This window comes from Solanum lycopersicum, chromosome 4 (assembly GCF_036512215.1).
Source record: "Solanum lycopersicum chromosome 4, SLM_r2.1".
Taxonomy (NCBI): domain Eukaryota; kingdom Viridiplantae; phylum Streptophyta; class Magnoliopsida; order Solanales; family Solanaceae; genus Solanum; species Solanum lycopersicum.
In genome coordinates, this window is record NC_090803.1 from 64872996 (window position 1) to 64891162 (window position 18167).

The window sequence follows — 18167 nt, forward strand, 5'->3', positions numbered from 1 at the left end:
TTGAGTGAAAGCAACGTTCCAAAGAAAACTTTAGTGTGCAATAAAAGTTGTCAACTAATCGTCCTTAGGTTGATCACACATAATTATTATTACATTTAATGTTGTTTTGTTATTGACAAGCAGAGTTGTTCAAACGTTAACCATCTTTTTTCTCCAATTTTAAAATTATGTGTTTGATCAATCACTAAAAGAAAAAGAAAAAAGAGAGGAGTTCTAATGAAGAGGCTCAAAATATGTTTTAATAGGAAATTTGAGACATAACATGGATTGCATGTCTCACTAGTATAAATCTGCTAATTTATTATTTCAATTTATTTTAGTCAATTGAAAATTAATTATCTTCTTTACGTAAAGAGACTTTGGAAGTCTCGGATTTGATCTCTGAATATGAAGAAAATTCTATTAGGAGTGTAGGCCCTGCAAAGCGATTTGAATTTAATCAAAATTCTAATGTGAGCTCTGAATACCGAATGAAAATACTATCAAATAAATGGTCACAGTCTAACCCTTGAATAATGGAAGTTTCCTTTTTCTCTCTTCTTTTTGGAAAAACTGTATTGCGCAGAGTCTTCCACCATTTGACTGGAAATTTTCACACATAATAATAATAATAAAAAAAAAATTAAATAAACATTCTAAAATTGCAGTTATATAATTAAATCTGAAAAGTATGTATCAGCTGTTAAAGATGTGAATATAATAAATCGAGGAATATTTAATATTAAAATAGATGATAAAAATTAAAAACGAGAATTTCTTTTTACTTTATAAATTGTTTGCTGTCGATAAAAAAAAAGATAAATAAGACCACAATAGACATAGGTTCACACACTAACGTCAAATAAGTCTGCCACGTAAAAATAAAAAAAAACTCTAAGCAGTGACGCATATAATGTAAAGTTAATCGACTCAACTAAAAGTCTAAAACCAGTATAAATATACACATATAAAAATAATTATATAAATTTCAAAAATAAAATTTAAATTTTGAACTCGTTTAATAAATCGGTTATCCCAAACTTAGGGGGTCCAATCCTAGGTAGGAACTAGGAAGCTACCATTATTTATTTTTTTGTAAAAACATGGAAATTGGCAAAACAATTGATGCTTAAATTTCAAAGTCAATAGATTAATCTCCACGCTGTATCATTTTATTTTCTCTTTGCGTTAAAGTGACCCAATTTTTTCTTCCACACTTGCCTTTTTTTCTTTGGCTTCTATCATTTCTTTTTCATTTGATAATGTTGTAACATTATCAAATTAAATTTATGAAAGTAAGTTCTATCATTTTCAATGAACCTTCCTCATGAAATCTTAAACCTAATTTAAATTTATCAAAAATTTAATAACTTTTGCTTAAGTCCTGTATTTTATACTTTTCTTTAAGATAAATTAGGGATGAGAAGAAAAATGGGAGGGCTCGTTACTGTTCACCAAATCTAACTATCTAAGTCTTCTTTTATTTATTTTTTGTTTGTTGAGAAAATCTTAAGTTAAGGTCAAAAATCTTGGAATTAAGTGTCCTCTAGCTATAGTAGTGATACTAAAGTTTGGGCAAATAATGGTGAACGGTTTTGTTTATTTATTATATACTTTCTCGTTTCTATTTGTTTTTCTGATTTTTTTAATTTATTTTTAAAGGGATGTATCTTTTTCTTTTTGACAATATTTTAATTTTAATGTTTCACGTGATATGTTAAAGTTCATAAAGTTAAAAGATATTTTAATAAACTTTACATATCTGTAATTTATCTACATGATTCAAAAAGTTCCTTACTTTTTTCGATATTTATGTCAAGTTAAAATCAGACAAACAGATTAAAATGGACGAAGTAAATTCATGCAACTTTCATTTTAAGAATCACGAAAATTCATATATTTTTGCTACCAAATACACAAAAATAAAGAGAGACAAACGATATTGAGAGGGAGATGGGTGAGATTCTTATATATCTTAGATACATGTAAATCACACTAGATACACTCTAGATACATGTCTTTATATTTATTTGCATGTATCTGAATTACCAGATTCATGGTGAGAGACGAACGAGATTCGTTATTATCACATATACATGCGAATACAGTTGAATACAATGTATCTTATACTTAAATTTGACCTCATATATTCGATATACATGTATCTGAAAACAGCAAAATCTGCTAAGACATGTAATATTTAAAATTTCAAACTATAATTTATCTAAATAATTTACTTTTTTTTTTTTGTAATACTAATATCTATGTTGAAGCAGAGATCTTGTCACCTAATGAGAAGTTTCCCAAGACATGCTTAAGTTTTTGGGGTATAGCAGAGTGGAAGCCCAATGAGAAGCCCACCGATTCACACAAAGAAGAACGAAGAACCATACACTATATAAATAGCCCATCAAATTCAATATTGAAAATTTTTCGCATATAGCCACTTATAAATAGCCTAATTATGCTCTATAAATATAGTTTGCTAATTATGAATTGTAGCCACATGTTATGAAAAGATGAGTGTTGAGCGAGATTGTGAGAGGAGGAAAGAGTCGAGCGAGAGAGGATAAAAAGTGGGAGAGAGGTAAATTTTATACATGTATATTGCTTAGATAATTGTATAAATGGCAAGTGAGATTACGAGGGAAAGGAGTGAATCGAGCGAGAAGGACAATAATTTATATAATTCGAATCTCTTTTGCATAATTCATGGATACATTTGTATAATTCACTTATTTTTGTATGATTGAGTAATATAAAGTGTAGAATTATACAAATATAATAAAATTCGAAATAACGAGTTGATACAAATTAAACATCTGAAATTTAAACAATTATAGATACAGTATATATTACAAAAATTACATTATATAAATTATAATGTGCCAAATTTGACTACAAACTTAAAAAGTTATACATAAAAAAATTGAAATATATATCGTAACAAAAATGAAAAAAAAAAACAAAGGAAATTATCGAATATACAAATACAAATGACCGTATACATATTCGAATCAAACGAAGAATTGTTTGTTGCAAATTATACAAACATGACTAACTATACAAATTTGAAATCAGCAAACATATTTAATGTATAATATTAATTGCGAATGATAATTATAACAGACTATAATTATAATAAACAATTAAATAATATAAATTTACTTATTAATTAATGCATGAATCATATATATATCACAAAGTTGCTTCCCTTCTTTTCATTCACGATACAATATCTTTTATATTGCAGTTATTTTATACTGTATTAATAAAATAAAATTCAGTACACCATATTCTTTGATTCTCCGATTATTTTACAAAGAGAAAATAAGGGGAAAAGCACACGTGCAGTGCAACTGTGGGGAGGCAGAGTTTTATGGGTGTCGAGGAATCAAGGAAACATAGGACACGTCTTGCCTAAAATGTCATATCCACCTATATATTATCAAAACTCATTGGGAATTTAGATCCAATAAAAATGTCATTTATTTATATTTTAATTTAAAAATATATTTTAAACTCATTCTAGATCAAAATATTACATAATATTTAGAATATTATTGAACTAAAGTATAAAAAGAGTGATTTTTCAATTTTCGATATATAATGTATATTCTTTCTTCCGTCATATTGACCTTTATTATCCCTCTACATGTTCTCTTTTTCCTTTGCTATCACATGCACAACTTATGTCATCCTACCCCATCTTCAAAATTACTACGAGTAACATATATTGATTCGAGAAAGGGCGGTTTTAGATAATTCGATAAGAATTTTTTAAAATTGAATAATTTTTAAGTTTTGATATATATATTATTTTAGTTGGATTTCTGATGAAAGCTTTGTATTGATGTGAAAAGTTAGATCAAGAATATAGCTGTTGGGAAGTCGACTTTTAATATTATATGATATTATTAATTTTAAAATAAAATCAGATAAATTTTTGAATATATCTGATCATTCAACAATAATATTACATTTCTTTTTTTTATCAATATTTTTTTAGAATTTCATTAATTTTCATACACAACAATTTCTCCAACAACTAAAATCACATGTTTTATATTATATCTAAGATGCTCACATATTTAATTTCTAATCCTATAAGGAAACGTAATAAACCAAACATGTTCCACTAAGCTCATGATGGTGGGATTATTTTTTAGCTTTTTGTTATTAAATATCCGTCCAGTATAATAGAAGTAAAACAAAATTATTATTTTAAAATATAATTCGACTTAATGATTAAAGATGTATTTTTTTCTCATTTCATAAATGCTTAATTTGCTTAGTCTTATTTATTTTGTTCATTTTAAAATAATCTTCATACTTGATAATATAATTAAAACAGGTACACTGATAATATTATGAATTTATGATCAGACAATATAACAAATACATTGATCAAAGACTCAAATACATTTATCAAGGACTGTATCATCGCAGAAATATTATCAAGATTGAAAATATAAATATTGAAGACATTTAACAGTTTAAAAAATTTGTTGTTATTAATTTAGTCAGTCCATTCAAGTCATACAAAATGTACTATCACAAGAAGTAAATTATAATATTTCTGCAATCAAAATAATTATATATAATTTTGTTGTTATAATAATATCGATAACTTGTTCAATTTTCATCTTAAATTACTAATAAGAAATTATATACTTATAAAAATCGATAATTTAACTTTCTGTATATAAACTAAAACTCTATATAATAAATCGATAATTTAATCTTTTATGTATCAAACTCATACTGCAATATTATTCCTAAGAGGCTAGTTTATAACTTCAAGGTGCAACTTAATTGTTCGTCGTCGTTTAAATACAAAATCTCTTACTATACATAATATAATTTGTCTAAAATTTCAATGAGTACATATAGGTGAAGCTCTTTGATATAAGAGGCCCCGATCGAGAAATTAAACTAGACCGCCGTCTATCTTTTTCTTCGATATTTAATATTTAATATCGATGGTTAATAAAATAGATACAGTTTTTATAAGATTTGACAATTCTCTTTTCTTTGAGCTAGTTTTTGGGATGTGAGTTAGATCTAAGATCTAATTTAATATGGTATCAGAATTCAGAGCAGGTTCCTTCTCACTTGATGTCGAGATTCTCAAAATCAAAACTATCACCAAATGCTAAGCATGAGCGTGAAGTGAAATGTTAAAGAATGACAAAAATACGTGAATTAAACCTAATCTAATTTCATATTTAAGCTCTAATTAAATCGAAATCGCACACCGTACGTCATCCATCTCTTAATATTTCTGCGGCCAAAGTTTTATGGCGTCATATGGCCTAATGACTCCAAATCCAGTTGTTCATTTTCCTTCCTTTCTACCTTTCTCCTTCTTTACTTAATTTCCCCAACCCCCACCATATCTTTTAGTACTATTATTATTTTCTTTCACAAAATAAGTGAAATAAATATCTTAGGAGTAGAAAAATAATTCTATATTTAGCATCTTTATTATTATTATCAAAAAAGGGGGTATAGAGAGATGGGGAGAGTAAAGCTTCAAATCAAGAAAATAGAGAATACAACAAATAGGCAAGTCACTTTCTCCAAAAGAAGAAATGGTCTTATCAAGAAAGCTTATGAACTTTCTGTACTTTGTGATGTTGATGTTGCTCTCATCATGTTCTCTCCCTCTGGTCGAGTTAGTACTTTCTCTGGAAATAAAAGGTGATACTTTTTTTTAAGTATATTTTTTTTTTCGTTTTAATTCTTAACAATTAATTTTTTACGATCTTTCTTATTAGCTCAGTTAATCGGTTTTTCTATTTCTTCGAAAAAAATTGACTTAATAACTTAGCTAATTAGTTATTTGAATGGTTTATTTTGTAATTCTCTCTTTTTTGGATTCAGATTGAGTTAGTATCTGTTTGAATTGACTTATTTTAAGTATTTTTAAGTAGTTTTGAAATGTTTGTGTAAAATTAAAAAATGCTTATAAATATTTATTTTAAATTAAAATAATAAAAATAAATCAAAAATTATAAGTTTAAAATTCTAGTATAGGACTTTGATTTATACGTTATAAGCTAAAAGTCAGTTCAAACGGACCAGGTACTTGCTCAAATGAAAGGTGCTATTTATAAAAATTATTTCCTTCTACTTAATTTTTTTAAATTTTTAATAGCTCAATGATGAATTATTTAGATTTTTGTCTTGTTGATAGTGGGAGTCGAATTTCTCACTCCAATTTTAAAACATGAAATTAATAATTCAATCGATTGGTTACTTAAACGTTGATTTTGTGATTTTCTCCTTTAATTTTCCTATTCCTTTCGAACCTTGATGAATTTAAAAAGGAAAGGATAAAATTATTTTTTTTTCTAAAATAATTGGGGTTTTAATTTTTTTTCAACAGCATTGAAGATATTATGGCACGTTATGTGAATCTTCCGGAGCATGATCGAGGAAGGTAATTTTATTTATTATATTCAAAATTTATTGATTCGATTTTCGAATTTATGTAACTACTAGTTTCGTACATAGAAAATTAATTTAATTTATTTTATTTTTTTCTTTTCTTGAGCTCATATTGATGTGTTTTTGCATTTTTGTCTTTGTTTGTTTTGATCCTTGTCTGTACGTGCTTTCTGTTACAAAAGGCTACATAACCAAGAGGTACAAATTGTTGGCTTTTGATTTATTTGTTTTTTTCTTTTTCATTTAATTTAATTAATTAAATTTTTTATTTCTCTTTTTTGGATGAATTTTGCAGCATCTCCAAAGGGCTATTGCTAAGCTAAAATGTGAAGCAGATCGAACTTATCAAGCACCAAGGTTTTTTATTAATCTTTAATATATATACACATCTCTAACCTGTTTACTATGAAATTATGCAAATTTTTTTAAAAAAAATTAGCTTCTAATTTTTAAATAATAATTTTTCGTTCTTAATTATACGTGAAGTAGCCCATCAAGTGTTGATTCCCACATAGAGGAATTTCAACAAGAAATTATTAGATACAAAACTCAAGTAGAAGACATGGAAAGGCGACTAAGGTAAATATTTTATAACGATAAAAAAAATTTAAGTTATATAAGCTGATAATGCGATGTGTAAAGAATTAATTATAAAATTAAACCATTTATTATTTTACAGAATGTATGAAGGTGGTTTTTGTGAAATTACCACAGTATGTGAGGCACAATATAGGGAAGAAATACTCCAAGAGACACTAAAACAAGTTCAAGCTCGCAAAGTAAGTTATCGAGTCAATTACTCCCGCTCTCTCAATTTATGTGAAACACTCTGCTTCTTAGTATATTTCAAAAAAAGAAAATCATTTTTTTTATATTTAAAAATAATTTTGACTTTATAATTTTCATTTTACTCTGATTGGATAATATATAATTACACAAATGTCTGAGGTTTGTTTTATTATTATAAGTTGCACGAGTTTTTTCTATTCATATCGAATCAAACAGTATTACATAAATTTTGAACAAATGAAGTATTTGATACGATGTTTATAAATCTGTTCTGAATATACATTATATTATAAGTCATTTGATTTGAACTCACTTCTAATTTGGATGTAATGATCAACTCAGCAAGTATTGGAGGAAAATTATCACTCTCCACAAACACAAAACACTACACAGCCACAGGTTAGTTTCATTCATTATAACTTTGTGATATTGTTCAATTAGAAATAATTTTGACACAATTGACACCTAATAATTTCTCTTTTTTTGTTTGTTTGTGTGGGGGGTGGGGTAAATTTTAGATGGATTTTTCAGGACAAAATGTGAACATGGTGAATAATGTGGCAACAAGTGATGCAATTGCAAATAGTACATTTATGGATTGGGTTCCACACTCACAAAGAGATCCTCATGTCCAAATTCTCAATTTTCTTGATTCCAGTGGCCTTCTTCCCTTCAGGTATTTTTCGTCTCTCGCTGCTAAAAAAATCACTATTTCCCCACTAAAAAATGTTCAGTACTATTTTTTATTGAATCGATTGAAAAGGAAAAAACTAGTAAGGTTTCTATTTTTCTTCGTCATATATTTTTTCTGTGAGTTGGTTCGGTGAAAAATGAACGAGGGAATCATAATGTATACTTCAAATTTTTCACAATCTTTGTTTTAGCATCTAAGATGCTCAAAAATGTGTATTGTTATATTTATAAAACAATCATAGTACTTGTTTTTCTTAGATTCCTTTTATTTATGTCTAAAAATAGAAGAACAAAAGGACATCAATTAACATTCAAAGAAGCAAAAAATAAATATATAGTTAATGACCACCATAGGGTGTGGTGAAACGGATATGATCGATCTTCCATTTTTAATCAGAGTTCTGTGTTCGAGCCCTGAGAATGAAGAAACGTTAAATTTGAATTAGTCGAGCCAATGAATAACAAATTCGTTATGTACAGAGATGAAGCTGATCAACACATGTTACCACCATCTTTAAATCAACTTCACGGTGTGAATGTCCCTGCTGGAACAGATCATTTGAGTTCAAATAGTCGATTTGATCAAAATAATCCGCCTCGTCCATCATCGTTCGATGGCATAATCGATGTCAATAACGCTCCGTGGCCACCGTTATATACAACAGGTATCAATATATTTTACTCTATACATTCTTCATAATCCGTCTCTAAATAGGATTGGTAACTAGCTCCGAAATTTTATCTGTCGTTAATTCCTATTTTTCGATTATAATAGGGGATGATCCATTTCCAGTGTCACAACCTAGAGAAAGAGCAATTCTTGAACTCTTCTTGTCTCAACTCACTCCAGTGAACCAAGATCACATATGAGGATCATTTTATTGTTGTTTTATACTTAGAATTTGTTCCCTTTTGATATCGATAATATTTCAAGATCCTTAGACTAGAAAGTTTATTAGCATTTTACGATATAAGTTGTTCTAAAAATCGCGATTAAGTGAAACTAGTCAATAAATATAGTGTTACATTGAACAAGCTAATTTTGTTGTAATATTCAAGCATTGGCTTCAAAAAGCCGATTCTGCGAAGCTTGCTTCAAATGTCATTGAGATTTTATGATAACAGTTACATATTCAGTATAATTTTATAAGTGACTATGGAGATGATAAAATATAGACATTTTAGGAGTAGAGAACTTTTTTCCAATAAATTTTATGAGCTAAAATTGGGGATTAATAAGATAGGTAGCATAAAGTTTCTTTAACAAAAAGAGAAAACTATTTATTAACTATTTATTAGACATACATTCATTGATGGTACTTGATTTCACAATCTTAGAATTGGGAAAAGAGGGATATATTTATTATTTGAGCAACTTTCTCTTGTTTATATTCTTATTTTATCATTAATTGAGAGTTGTCTACCATATATTGGAGAAGATACGCCTAGATATATCTATTTTTTTACTTGATGCAGTAAAATACGATGCGAGACAAGCGAGACTAGCATACAGACAAGCTTGATACTCGTGTATTACGTATACATGTAAATCACGCTAGATACACACTAGATATATGCATGTATATTTATGTATCTAGTGTGATTAAATTTGTTATATATTTCATATACATGTGTATCCACTTGGATACAATCTAGAAAGAATTTCACCTACTTCTAATCTCATGTATCCGCAGATACATGTATCTGGACACACCAAAATCTGATAAGTTTCGTAATATTAAAAACTATAATGTACCTAAGTAATTAGTTCCTAAATTAGTGAGATTCTTCAAATGGGCTTTACAAACTGTAATTAATGATAAATATAATTTACATAAAATTCATATTGTTAAGAGTTAATTATATTATTTCCTTATACTTTTTTAAATTACAAAAAATCCCCTTAAAATTACCAATTTCGGATACATCACTAGACTTTCGAATACAGTGCACTTCCGGATATATAGGTGAGAAATGTATTCGAGAGAGGAGGAATGCATCCAAGAGGGGATAGGACATCCGAATACATCGGTTGACTTGTGGGTATATTAGTAGACATTCAGATACGTAGGTGAGTGATATATCGAGGAATGTATCCAAAATGGAGATATAGATGTATCAGCAAGAAAAAAATGATGCATCTTAGAAGAGATTCTTAAAAAAAAATTAAATGATAATTTTTTAAAAAATTATATTAAAATAAAATGTGTATTTAGATAATTTTCTCATTCATAATCAGAGACGAATCTTAAAAAAGTGACATGTTGAATTCCGCTTCTGCAAAAGAAAATGAGGCGCAACATTTCCCCATTCAACTTTTGAAGTTTTTGTTTCAGTATTCAACAGTATAATTTTGTCAAATATTTTAAAACTTTAAATTAAATTACTATAATCTTCACATTTTTCAATACAATTTATGACGATAAGAACTAGAGTAGTGAATGCATAAGTGTGGCGCTGAAGTGTTAAATGTAATCTATGGTGCTAATGGTAAATTATATCGACATAATTTGGAAGCGGATATCAAAACTCTATTAATTGTCAAAGTTTCAACTGAAATGATAAATGTATCACAACAGGGATTGTACAAGAGTTATTGGTTCACTTTTGAGTTTAAAATAATGGAAATATTATGGTGTAATAAAAGTTGATGCTTCAAATCCAGAGTCTTTTACATACAATGTATCTGTTATGCTTGTGCGTTTTTAAGAATGTTCCCCAGTTATCTTGAGTTAACACTCGAATATTATTATTGTTATTTTCATTTGTTTAGATAAAGATTTCATTTTTATTTATTTATTTATAAGATAAATGATAAATAGTAGAGATTGAATTTCTCCAATGTCAAGCTTATTTTAGGTAAAGATGTCTTAGTTTTGTTGTTCATTTGCTAAATCAAAAATTAAAATTTTCTAATGTTTACAGAGTTTGAGAGTTATTGGTTCACTTCTGAGTTTAAAATAATGGAAATATTATAGTGTAATAAAAGTTGATGCTTCAAATCCAGAGTCTTTTACATACAATGTATCTGTTATGCTTGTGCGTTTTTAAGAATGTTCCCCAGTTATCTTGAGTTAACACTCTGTAAATACCGTCATATTTGTAATTACCAACATAATTGAACAACATCTTATACACCAAATCTCTTTTTAATGTAAGATAACTTTGATACAAAAAAAAATGTATTTCATTTGTTTAGATAAAGATTCCATTTTTATTTATTTATTTATAAGATAAATGATAAATAGTAGAGATTGAATTTCTCCAATGTCAAGCTTATTTTAGGTATAGATGTCTTAGTTTTGTTGTTCATTTGCTAAATCAAAAATTAAAATTTTCTAATGTTTACAGAGTTTGAGAGTTATTGGTTCACTTCTGAGTTTAAAATAATGGAAATATTATGGTGTAATAAAAGTTGATGCTTCAAATCCAGAGTCTTTTACATACAATGTATCTGTTATGCTTGTGCGTTTTTAAGAATGTTCCCAGTTATCTTGAGTTAACACTCGAATATTATTATTGTTATTCTTTTGATTTTAAAGTTGATGAGCACACAAGCTATTCATCTAATCTGAGGAAACTTAAGCTAATATTTCCTCGTCAGGTCATAATTCCTAAATCACTCCTTAATAGTTAATATCCCATAAAATAGTGATATCATGAATTTCTTGGTCCAGATCACATCAACTTATCATGCTATATGTCCTTGAGCCCTTTTCTTTGATCGATTATATTAAGACACTTCAATTTTGAGTATGCACATTTTTAGATATCTTAACTTGTTTCTATCGAATACTTTAACTTACAAAAATGATCATCTAGACACTTACAAAATTTATTTGCTACATCACCATTTGTCATTTAGTGTTCGTGGGACACAACAAAGATAAGTTGGAGTGATTAATTATCAGTTGAGACAAAATTAAAGCGTTTACCTTGTCAGCTGCAAAAACACCAAATGACAAATGGTGATTAGTTGTCAGTTTTGTCAGCTGCACGAACACCAAATGACAAATGGTGACTAATTGTCAATTGAGATAAAATTAAAGTGTTTACTTTGTTAGCTGGTGTCGAGTATGAGTTTGAATATTTATTTATGTATTATGATGCATTGTCCAGCATTATGCATTGTTGAACTATTTTTTTTCCTTTTTTTCTATCGAGGCAGATAGCTAGGATACAAGTATGTCTCAAATGAGATAATGTAACCTGTTACTGCTCCTATTACAGAGATTTAAGTCCTCATATTTGGTCCTAAATTGGAGGTTGTTTTGTGGACTATCGTTAATCAGTGTCATGGCCGTGAAAGTTCTAGAAAAGGTAGTTTTCATTATAAGTTCGGTGCGACGAGTTTGACGTAAAAGGCAAATCTCTATTGTTGTTTGTAGGAGTTTTGAACTTGAGACCTTCAACCTCTAATATAGAAATCTCATGTTCAAATCATTTGGTCACTTCGAAGGGTATTAAATTTTCACTTTTACTCTCATTTTCTTTTTATGACAAAGGAAAACTCACTGTCGTTATTCAATTTGTCACTTTTAATATATTAAGAAAATACAATTTTTTTTCATGTTTTATTGTTAGCATTAATTATTTATTCTCCATGTCATTTTTCATGAAGTAATAATAAACATCAATTAATAGAATGTTATGGTGAAATAATTATGTCAATTATTATTTTCTTAATGAGTGTCAAGTCCAAATATGACTAGTAAAAGTGAAATGAATGAGAGTATTGAACAACTAACTTTTTCTATACAATATTTATTTTATATTAATTGAAATATGCATTTCTTTTTATCTCTTTGCTCTTGAATATTAAGAAATTGATCAAAATTATTAAATATATTATATTTTGCTCGTAAATATCTAGAAATTTATCAAAATTAATGTAATATAGTTCTAAAAACAATTCAAATATTTATATATATATTTAATATACTGCCACATCTTTTTATAATGGTCTTGGTTTATCTAAATTATTTTTGATTGCAACAACAAAATGTTATAGAAAAAATATACAATTTGGCGTAATATGAAAAATTAGCCTTGCAATTTTTTGTCTAGCTTTATATGAAATATTGTTAAACACATTAGTAAAGATAGGGTACCAAAGGAGGTTAGTCCAAGCACTCTTTGTTGGACTAAATAGTCTATTTTTAAAAAAAATCATATCAAAATTATACTTGATTTTTATGAATATATAATAAATATTGAATATTTTTAATATTTTTGAGTCATTTATTTATTTTGAGTTTACTTGATAAAAATGCTTGCTCGGTTACTAAGTACGAAGAATAATTGTTATAAAGAGATAATTGTAATCAAAACATCTACTGTGAAGGAACCAAACTCACATTATTTTATAAACTAAAGATTAAAGGAAAAAGAGGAAAATAAATCTTTTTTTAATTTGGTGATTTAAAATGAATATACTTTCGTTAAAAATATTCTGTTTTAAACAAAAAAAAAGAAATACTTTCGTTAAAAAAATAATGTATATATACCATTTTTGTAACAAATATATATTTACTAATTTAAAAAATTTCACAATTTATTTTTTAATTTAAAAACTATCATGTGGGTTTAAAAACATTATCTAATTCATTTTTTTACCTTCTCTAAATCCAAAATACTTTAATCTCTTTTACTCGGTCATAAAATGAGTTTGAGTCGAATCTGAATAAAACAAGAAATTTCTTTAGTTGAGTCCGGATTTGGATAGCTAAAAAAAGTAAGGTACACTAAAATCACGAAACACAGATCAATTTCAAGATTTTCTAAATTTAATCTGATAATAAAATGGATAAATTTACATCATTTATTATACGATAAGACAGATGTATATATTCTTTAGTCGAGTTGGATCTAGAGAGCTAAAAAAAGTGAGGTGCACGAAAATTCACGAAACACAAATCAATTTCAAGATTTTCTAAATTTAATCTGATAATAAAATGAATAAATTTACATTCATTTATTATACGATAAGACAGATGTACATATTCGATATCCACATTAAAAATTCGACTAAATTTAAGTTGGCGCGAAAAAATTATATATTAACGATAAACGCTTCCCGACAAAGACAACTCGAAACCAAGTCCGGGAATATATAAGTCAGGAGCGGGTGGGAGGGAGGGAAAAAATGAAAATTAGGCAAATTTTAGCAACTTCGAAATTCAAAACAGTTTGGCCCCCAAAATCTGAAACAAACTCTGTATTTAACCAAATAAAGAACCTTGTGGTTCTGTGTTTTAACTTTTGTCATCACCCTCCAAATCTCAGTTTCCCAAAATAACTTCAAAAAAACGCCCGCTCACTCTAAAATTTTCGAAATAATTCATCTGGCGCTATATATATACATATATAAAACTCTCATTTTCATTGAATCTCGAAATTCTTTGCTCTTCCTTTTCTTGTAACTGAAAGAGAAAGAGCGAGGAAGGAGAGGTGCATTAATGGCGGATTCAGAAAATTGTGGTAGAGTTACGCGTTTAGCAAAGAAAAGGGCAGCAGAGGGTATGGCTCCACAGGAACAACGAAGGGCGAGTAAGAAGAGGGTTGTTTTGGGTGAGATTCAGAATTTTTCTATTGTGGGTGTGAAACAGATTAAGGGTGTGGAGGGTAAAATTCAGAAACCCAAATCTAAGAAGAAGGTGAAAAGGGTTGTGGCTAGTAAAACTGTTGAGGAGAAGGAAGTGAGTGTTGTTGTTGTTGATGATGATGATGTTGATGACCCTCAGATGTGTACAGCTTATGTTTCTGATATATATGATTACCTTCGTAAAATGGAGGTTCGTTTATTCTTTTAAATTGTTACATTGTACATACTATTTGAATCGGAGAATCTTAATAGATTAGTTCGTTGGGTACTTGAATTTTCGTCGAACAGTATTTGAAGTTCAAATAATGTGAAATAGATAATGAGGATTTACGGAGCCTAGATGGCTAATTTGAGATTTAAATGTTGTAGTTGTTGCTATGGTTGTTTATTTGTTGAACTTGATTTTTGTTTCCCATGTGTTCTGTCTGTGATTACGTTGGGTATGTTGTTGTTGACTTATTTTGCGATTGGATATTTATAAATTGAAGTTAGGATACTGGAAATTGAACTGTGTTTACTGTTATGAATTGTTGAATCTGAGTTTAAGGTCTATTATAACGGTGTTAGCTGCTTGGGGTTTGACAAATCTGTTGATTTTCGTGTTCAGATTGACGAAAAGAGGAGACCTTTGCCTGATTACCTAGAGAAAGTTCAAAAGGATGTGAGTGCGACAATGAGGGGGATATTGGTTGATTGGCTGGTGGAAGTTTCAGAGGAATACAAGCTACTTTCAGACACATTATACCTTACTGTTTCCTACCTTGACCGGTTCTTATCCACGAATGTTATCACCAGGCAAAAACTTCAGCTTTTAGGTGTTTCATCGATGCTCATTGCTGCGTAAGTATCTTAGCTTGACATTGAATTGAATCTCCAAGAAATTTGGGTATGTATATGGTTTTGCTAATGAGTGTATTCTGATTCTGATGATTTACAGGAAGTATGAGGAGATTAGTCCACCACATGTTGAAGATTTTTGTTACATTACGGACAATACATATACGAAGGAAGAGGTGGTGAAGATGGAAGCTGATGTGCTAAACTCGCTCCAGTTTGAGATGGGGAATCCCACCGTGAAAACATTTCTCAGAAGATTTACCGGTATTGCTCAAGAAGAATATAAAACCCCCAATCTGCAGCTGGAGTTCTTGGGCTATTACCTATCAGAGTTGGGCTTACTAGATTACTGCTGTGTGAAATTCTTACCTTCGTTGGTGGCTGCTTCTGTTATATTCCTTTCGAGGTTTACACTACAACCAAATGCACATCCATGGAGTGCAGCTCTTCAACGTTACTCGGGGTACAAAGCATCAGACTTGAAAGAATGTGTTCTTATCCTACACGACTTGCAATTAAGTAGACGGGGTGGTTCTTTAGTTGCTGTGAGGGACAAATACAAGCAGCATAAGGTATAATTAATGTTTAAGTTGATGATTAGCGATTTTGTTGTTGATTCTTGATTCATTCAGCTATTTAACTTCACTTGTCATTTACTTGTTACAGTTCAAATGCGTGTCAACGTTGACCTCCCTCGTGGAGATACCAGCTTCATTCTTTGAAGATACAAGACAGTTATAAATTATGCTTCTGCTTGGACATATAGCTTAGAGAGTACCAACGGTTCCCAGAACGAATGGACTGTGTTCTTGGTTTTGCTCAACTTGAATGGCTGGCCAACGGTGTTTTAAAGGCGCAGTGGACAGACATTACTTTGTTTTAGTAATTTTTGCAGTCTTATGCAAGATTTTTACTAGTTGGTAATAAGATAAAATTTGGCAAATTTTTGTAGAACAGTCAGAACTTGGTAGATGTTTTGGCTTTAGAAACCATTGAATAGATTGTGAAGTTATTGGTTTCATTTTACTAGTCTAGTATTCTAGAGATGATGTTTGGTAGTATTTGATAGAGATTCAAATCATTTTATGTAAAAAGCCAAAATAGCTTCAGAATTAAAGAATACATTTGTTGAATTCAGAAGTATTTAGTTGGTATACTTTTCTGGTTTGTTATTTTTCTTATAGAAGAGTGGGAAAATATGAGTATCCAATGATGATATAAGTACTCTTTTGTCTTAAAATAAGTGATAAAAGTATCTCAAATAAGTGTTGTTTTAAGAATTCAAGACCAAAGGGTTGTAGTAATTGTTTCATACTATATTTTTATATTAAAGAGCTACTTAGATGTATTTCATTTTACTCGTCTATTTTAGCAAATTAAGAGAGTTTAATTATTTTTTATGATATTAACCTTAGTATTCTCTTTAGTTCATATGAAGCAGAGATTTTTTAATAAATCAAAATAAATGAACTGTCAAAGTTTTTAAGAAAATTGTTGGAACTTTTTTTCTTTCATTCAATGAGTTCTTAACGACTTGCATTTTCTCAACACGATCATTTGGAATAACCAAAAGAGCAATAATGAAAAAAAGTCTTTTAAGTTATATCATAATTATTTTCCTGAGGAGCATGTCATATCCAATAATTTACTTAATATTCGACTAAAGAAGTATGAAATAATGATATAAAATTTTAGTATTAGTCAAATTTATAGTACCAAAATATTATTAATAAAGTTAATTTAGTAAAATATTTTTGAAATTAAAATCTGACTTTTTTTTTCCTTATTTTGATAGAGGTAGTAAGTAATAAGTCAAATTTCAGAATTCTCGTGATCTGAAAAATCCAACTTTTAATTATATTTTTTGGGAGTATCTTTATGTTTCAAATATTGTACCCTTTTGAATTTGAAATTTGAGACGTTTACAGCCTTTATTTCCTACTCTTGTTATCCTTTATTTTGGATGTTGTGACTTGTGATTTGTGAAGCTCAAGTCATTTCATTCCACATGTAAAAAAGGTACGTACCTTCGTGTTTTTTTAAGAAGAAATTTTACACAAATATCTATGTACGTAAAAAAAATAACTTTTCCATCTATATTTAGTTAATTTAATTATTTAAAGTTTACGGGATCAAAATTTTGATTCTAAGTAAGTTCTATATTAACAATTTGTACATATCTAATGAATTTCTTAATACAAACTCTTAATTTGAACCAAAGTTACTACAATGAGATAATTAGAAAGGTTTGTTAGACTACCCTCTAGGATTATATATATATTGTTATATTATCGTAAATTGTATATTAGTAGCATACGGTAATAAAATCATGAGTAGAGCTGATTGACGTCAATGGTGAAAAGTATATGAATAGTTGTATCATGCTATTATATACCTTCAAGCCTCAACCTACATAGCTATTAGGTATTTTCTAAATAAGTATAAAGTATGTAGTATTTTTTTAAATTGAGTATTTTCAAGTATAGGTATTAGAAATGATCACATTTGACCTAAGAAAAGCAACCCACATTATGGATACATACAAGAAGATCATTTGAGATGGTTTGGACATCTTCTTTATCAGCCTATAAATGTACCAATCCGTAGTTGTGAACCTATAGTAAAGTAAAGGTTTTACAAAAAGACGAGATGATAGGGTTAAATAGATGGGCTCATTCGACTAATCAGTGATTCCTAGGCCAACATACACCCCTAAAACTACATAGAAGAAAATCATCAAAAGACGTGCAAGATCACTGTGTCAATCCCCATCTCAGTCACATTGGGTTTGCAGTAGAGGGTGGCGAACCCA

General features: G+C 28.7%; 2 protein-coding genes across 3 annotated transcripts; both read left to right on the forward strand.

Annotated features, from left to right (window-relative positions):
* Window positions 1-5389: 5389 nt before the first annotated feature.
* On the forward strand, window positions 5390-9071 carry LOC101257367 (agamous-like MADS-box protein AGL104). 2 transcript variants are annotated; one of them, XM_010322011.4, is made up of 10 exons: window positions 5390-5682; window positions 6371-6424; window positions 6615-6630; window positions 6728-6789; window positions 6919-7011; window positions 7112-7211; window positions 7564-7620; window positions 7740-7897; window positions 8395-8579; window positions 8690-9071. In XM_010322011.4, the coding sequence occupies exons 1-10, from the start codon at window positions 5498-5500 to the stop codon at window positions 8782-8784; spliced, it is 1005 nt and encodes a 334-aa protein (XP_010320313.1). In that variant the 5' UTR covers window positions 5390-5497; the 3' UTR covers window positions 8785-9071. The 2 variants fall into 2 exon arrangements, with proteins under 2 accessions (XP_010320313.1, XP_004238571.1); XM_004238523.5 differs by having other exon boundaries at window positions 6922-7011.
* A 4986-nt stretch (window positions 9072-14057) lies between these two features.
* Window positions 14058-16511, forward strand: LOC101267520 (putative cyclin-A3-1). The gene is made up of 4 exons (XM_004238069.5): window positions 14058-14708; window positions 15126-15358; window positions 15456-15927; window positions 16022-16511. The coding sequence occupies exons 1-4, from the start codon at window positions 14373-14375 to the stop codon at window positions 16094-16096; spliced, it is 1116 nt and encodes a 371-aa protein (XP_004238117.2). The 5' UTR covers window positions 14058-14372; the 3' UTR covers window positions 16097-16511.
* Window positions 16512-18167: the final 1656 nt, after the last annotated feature.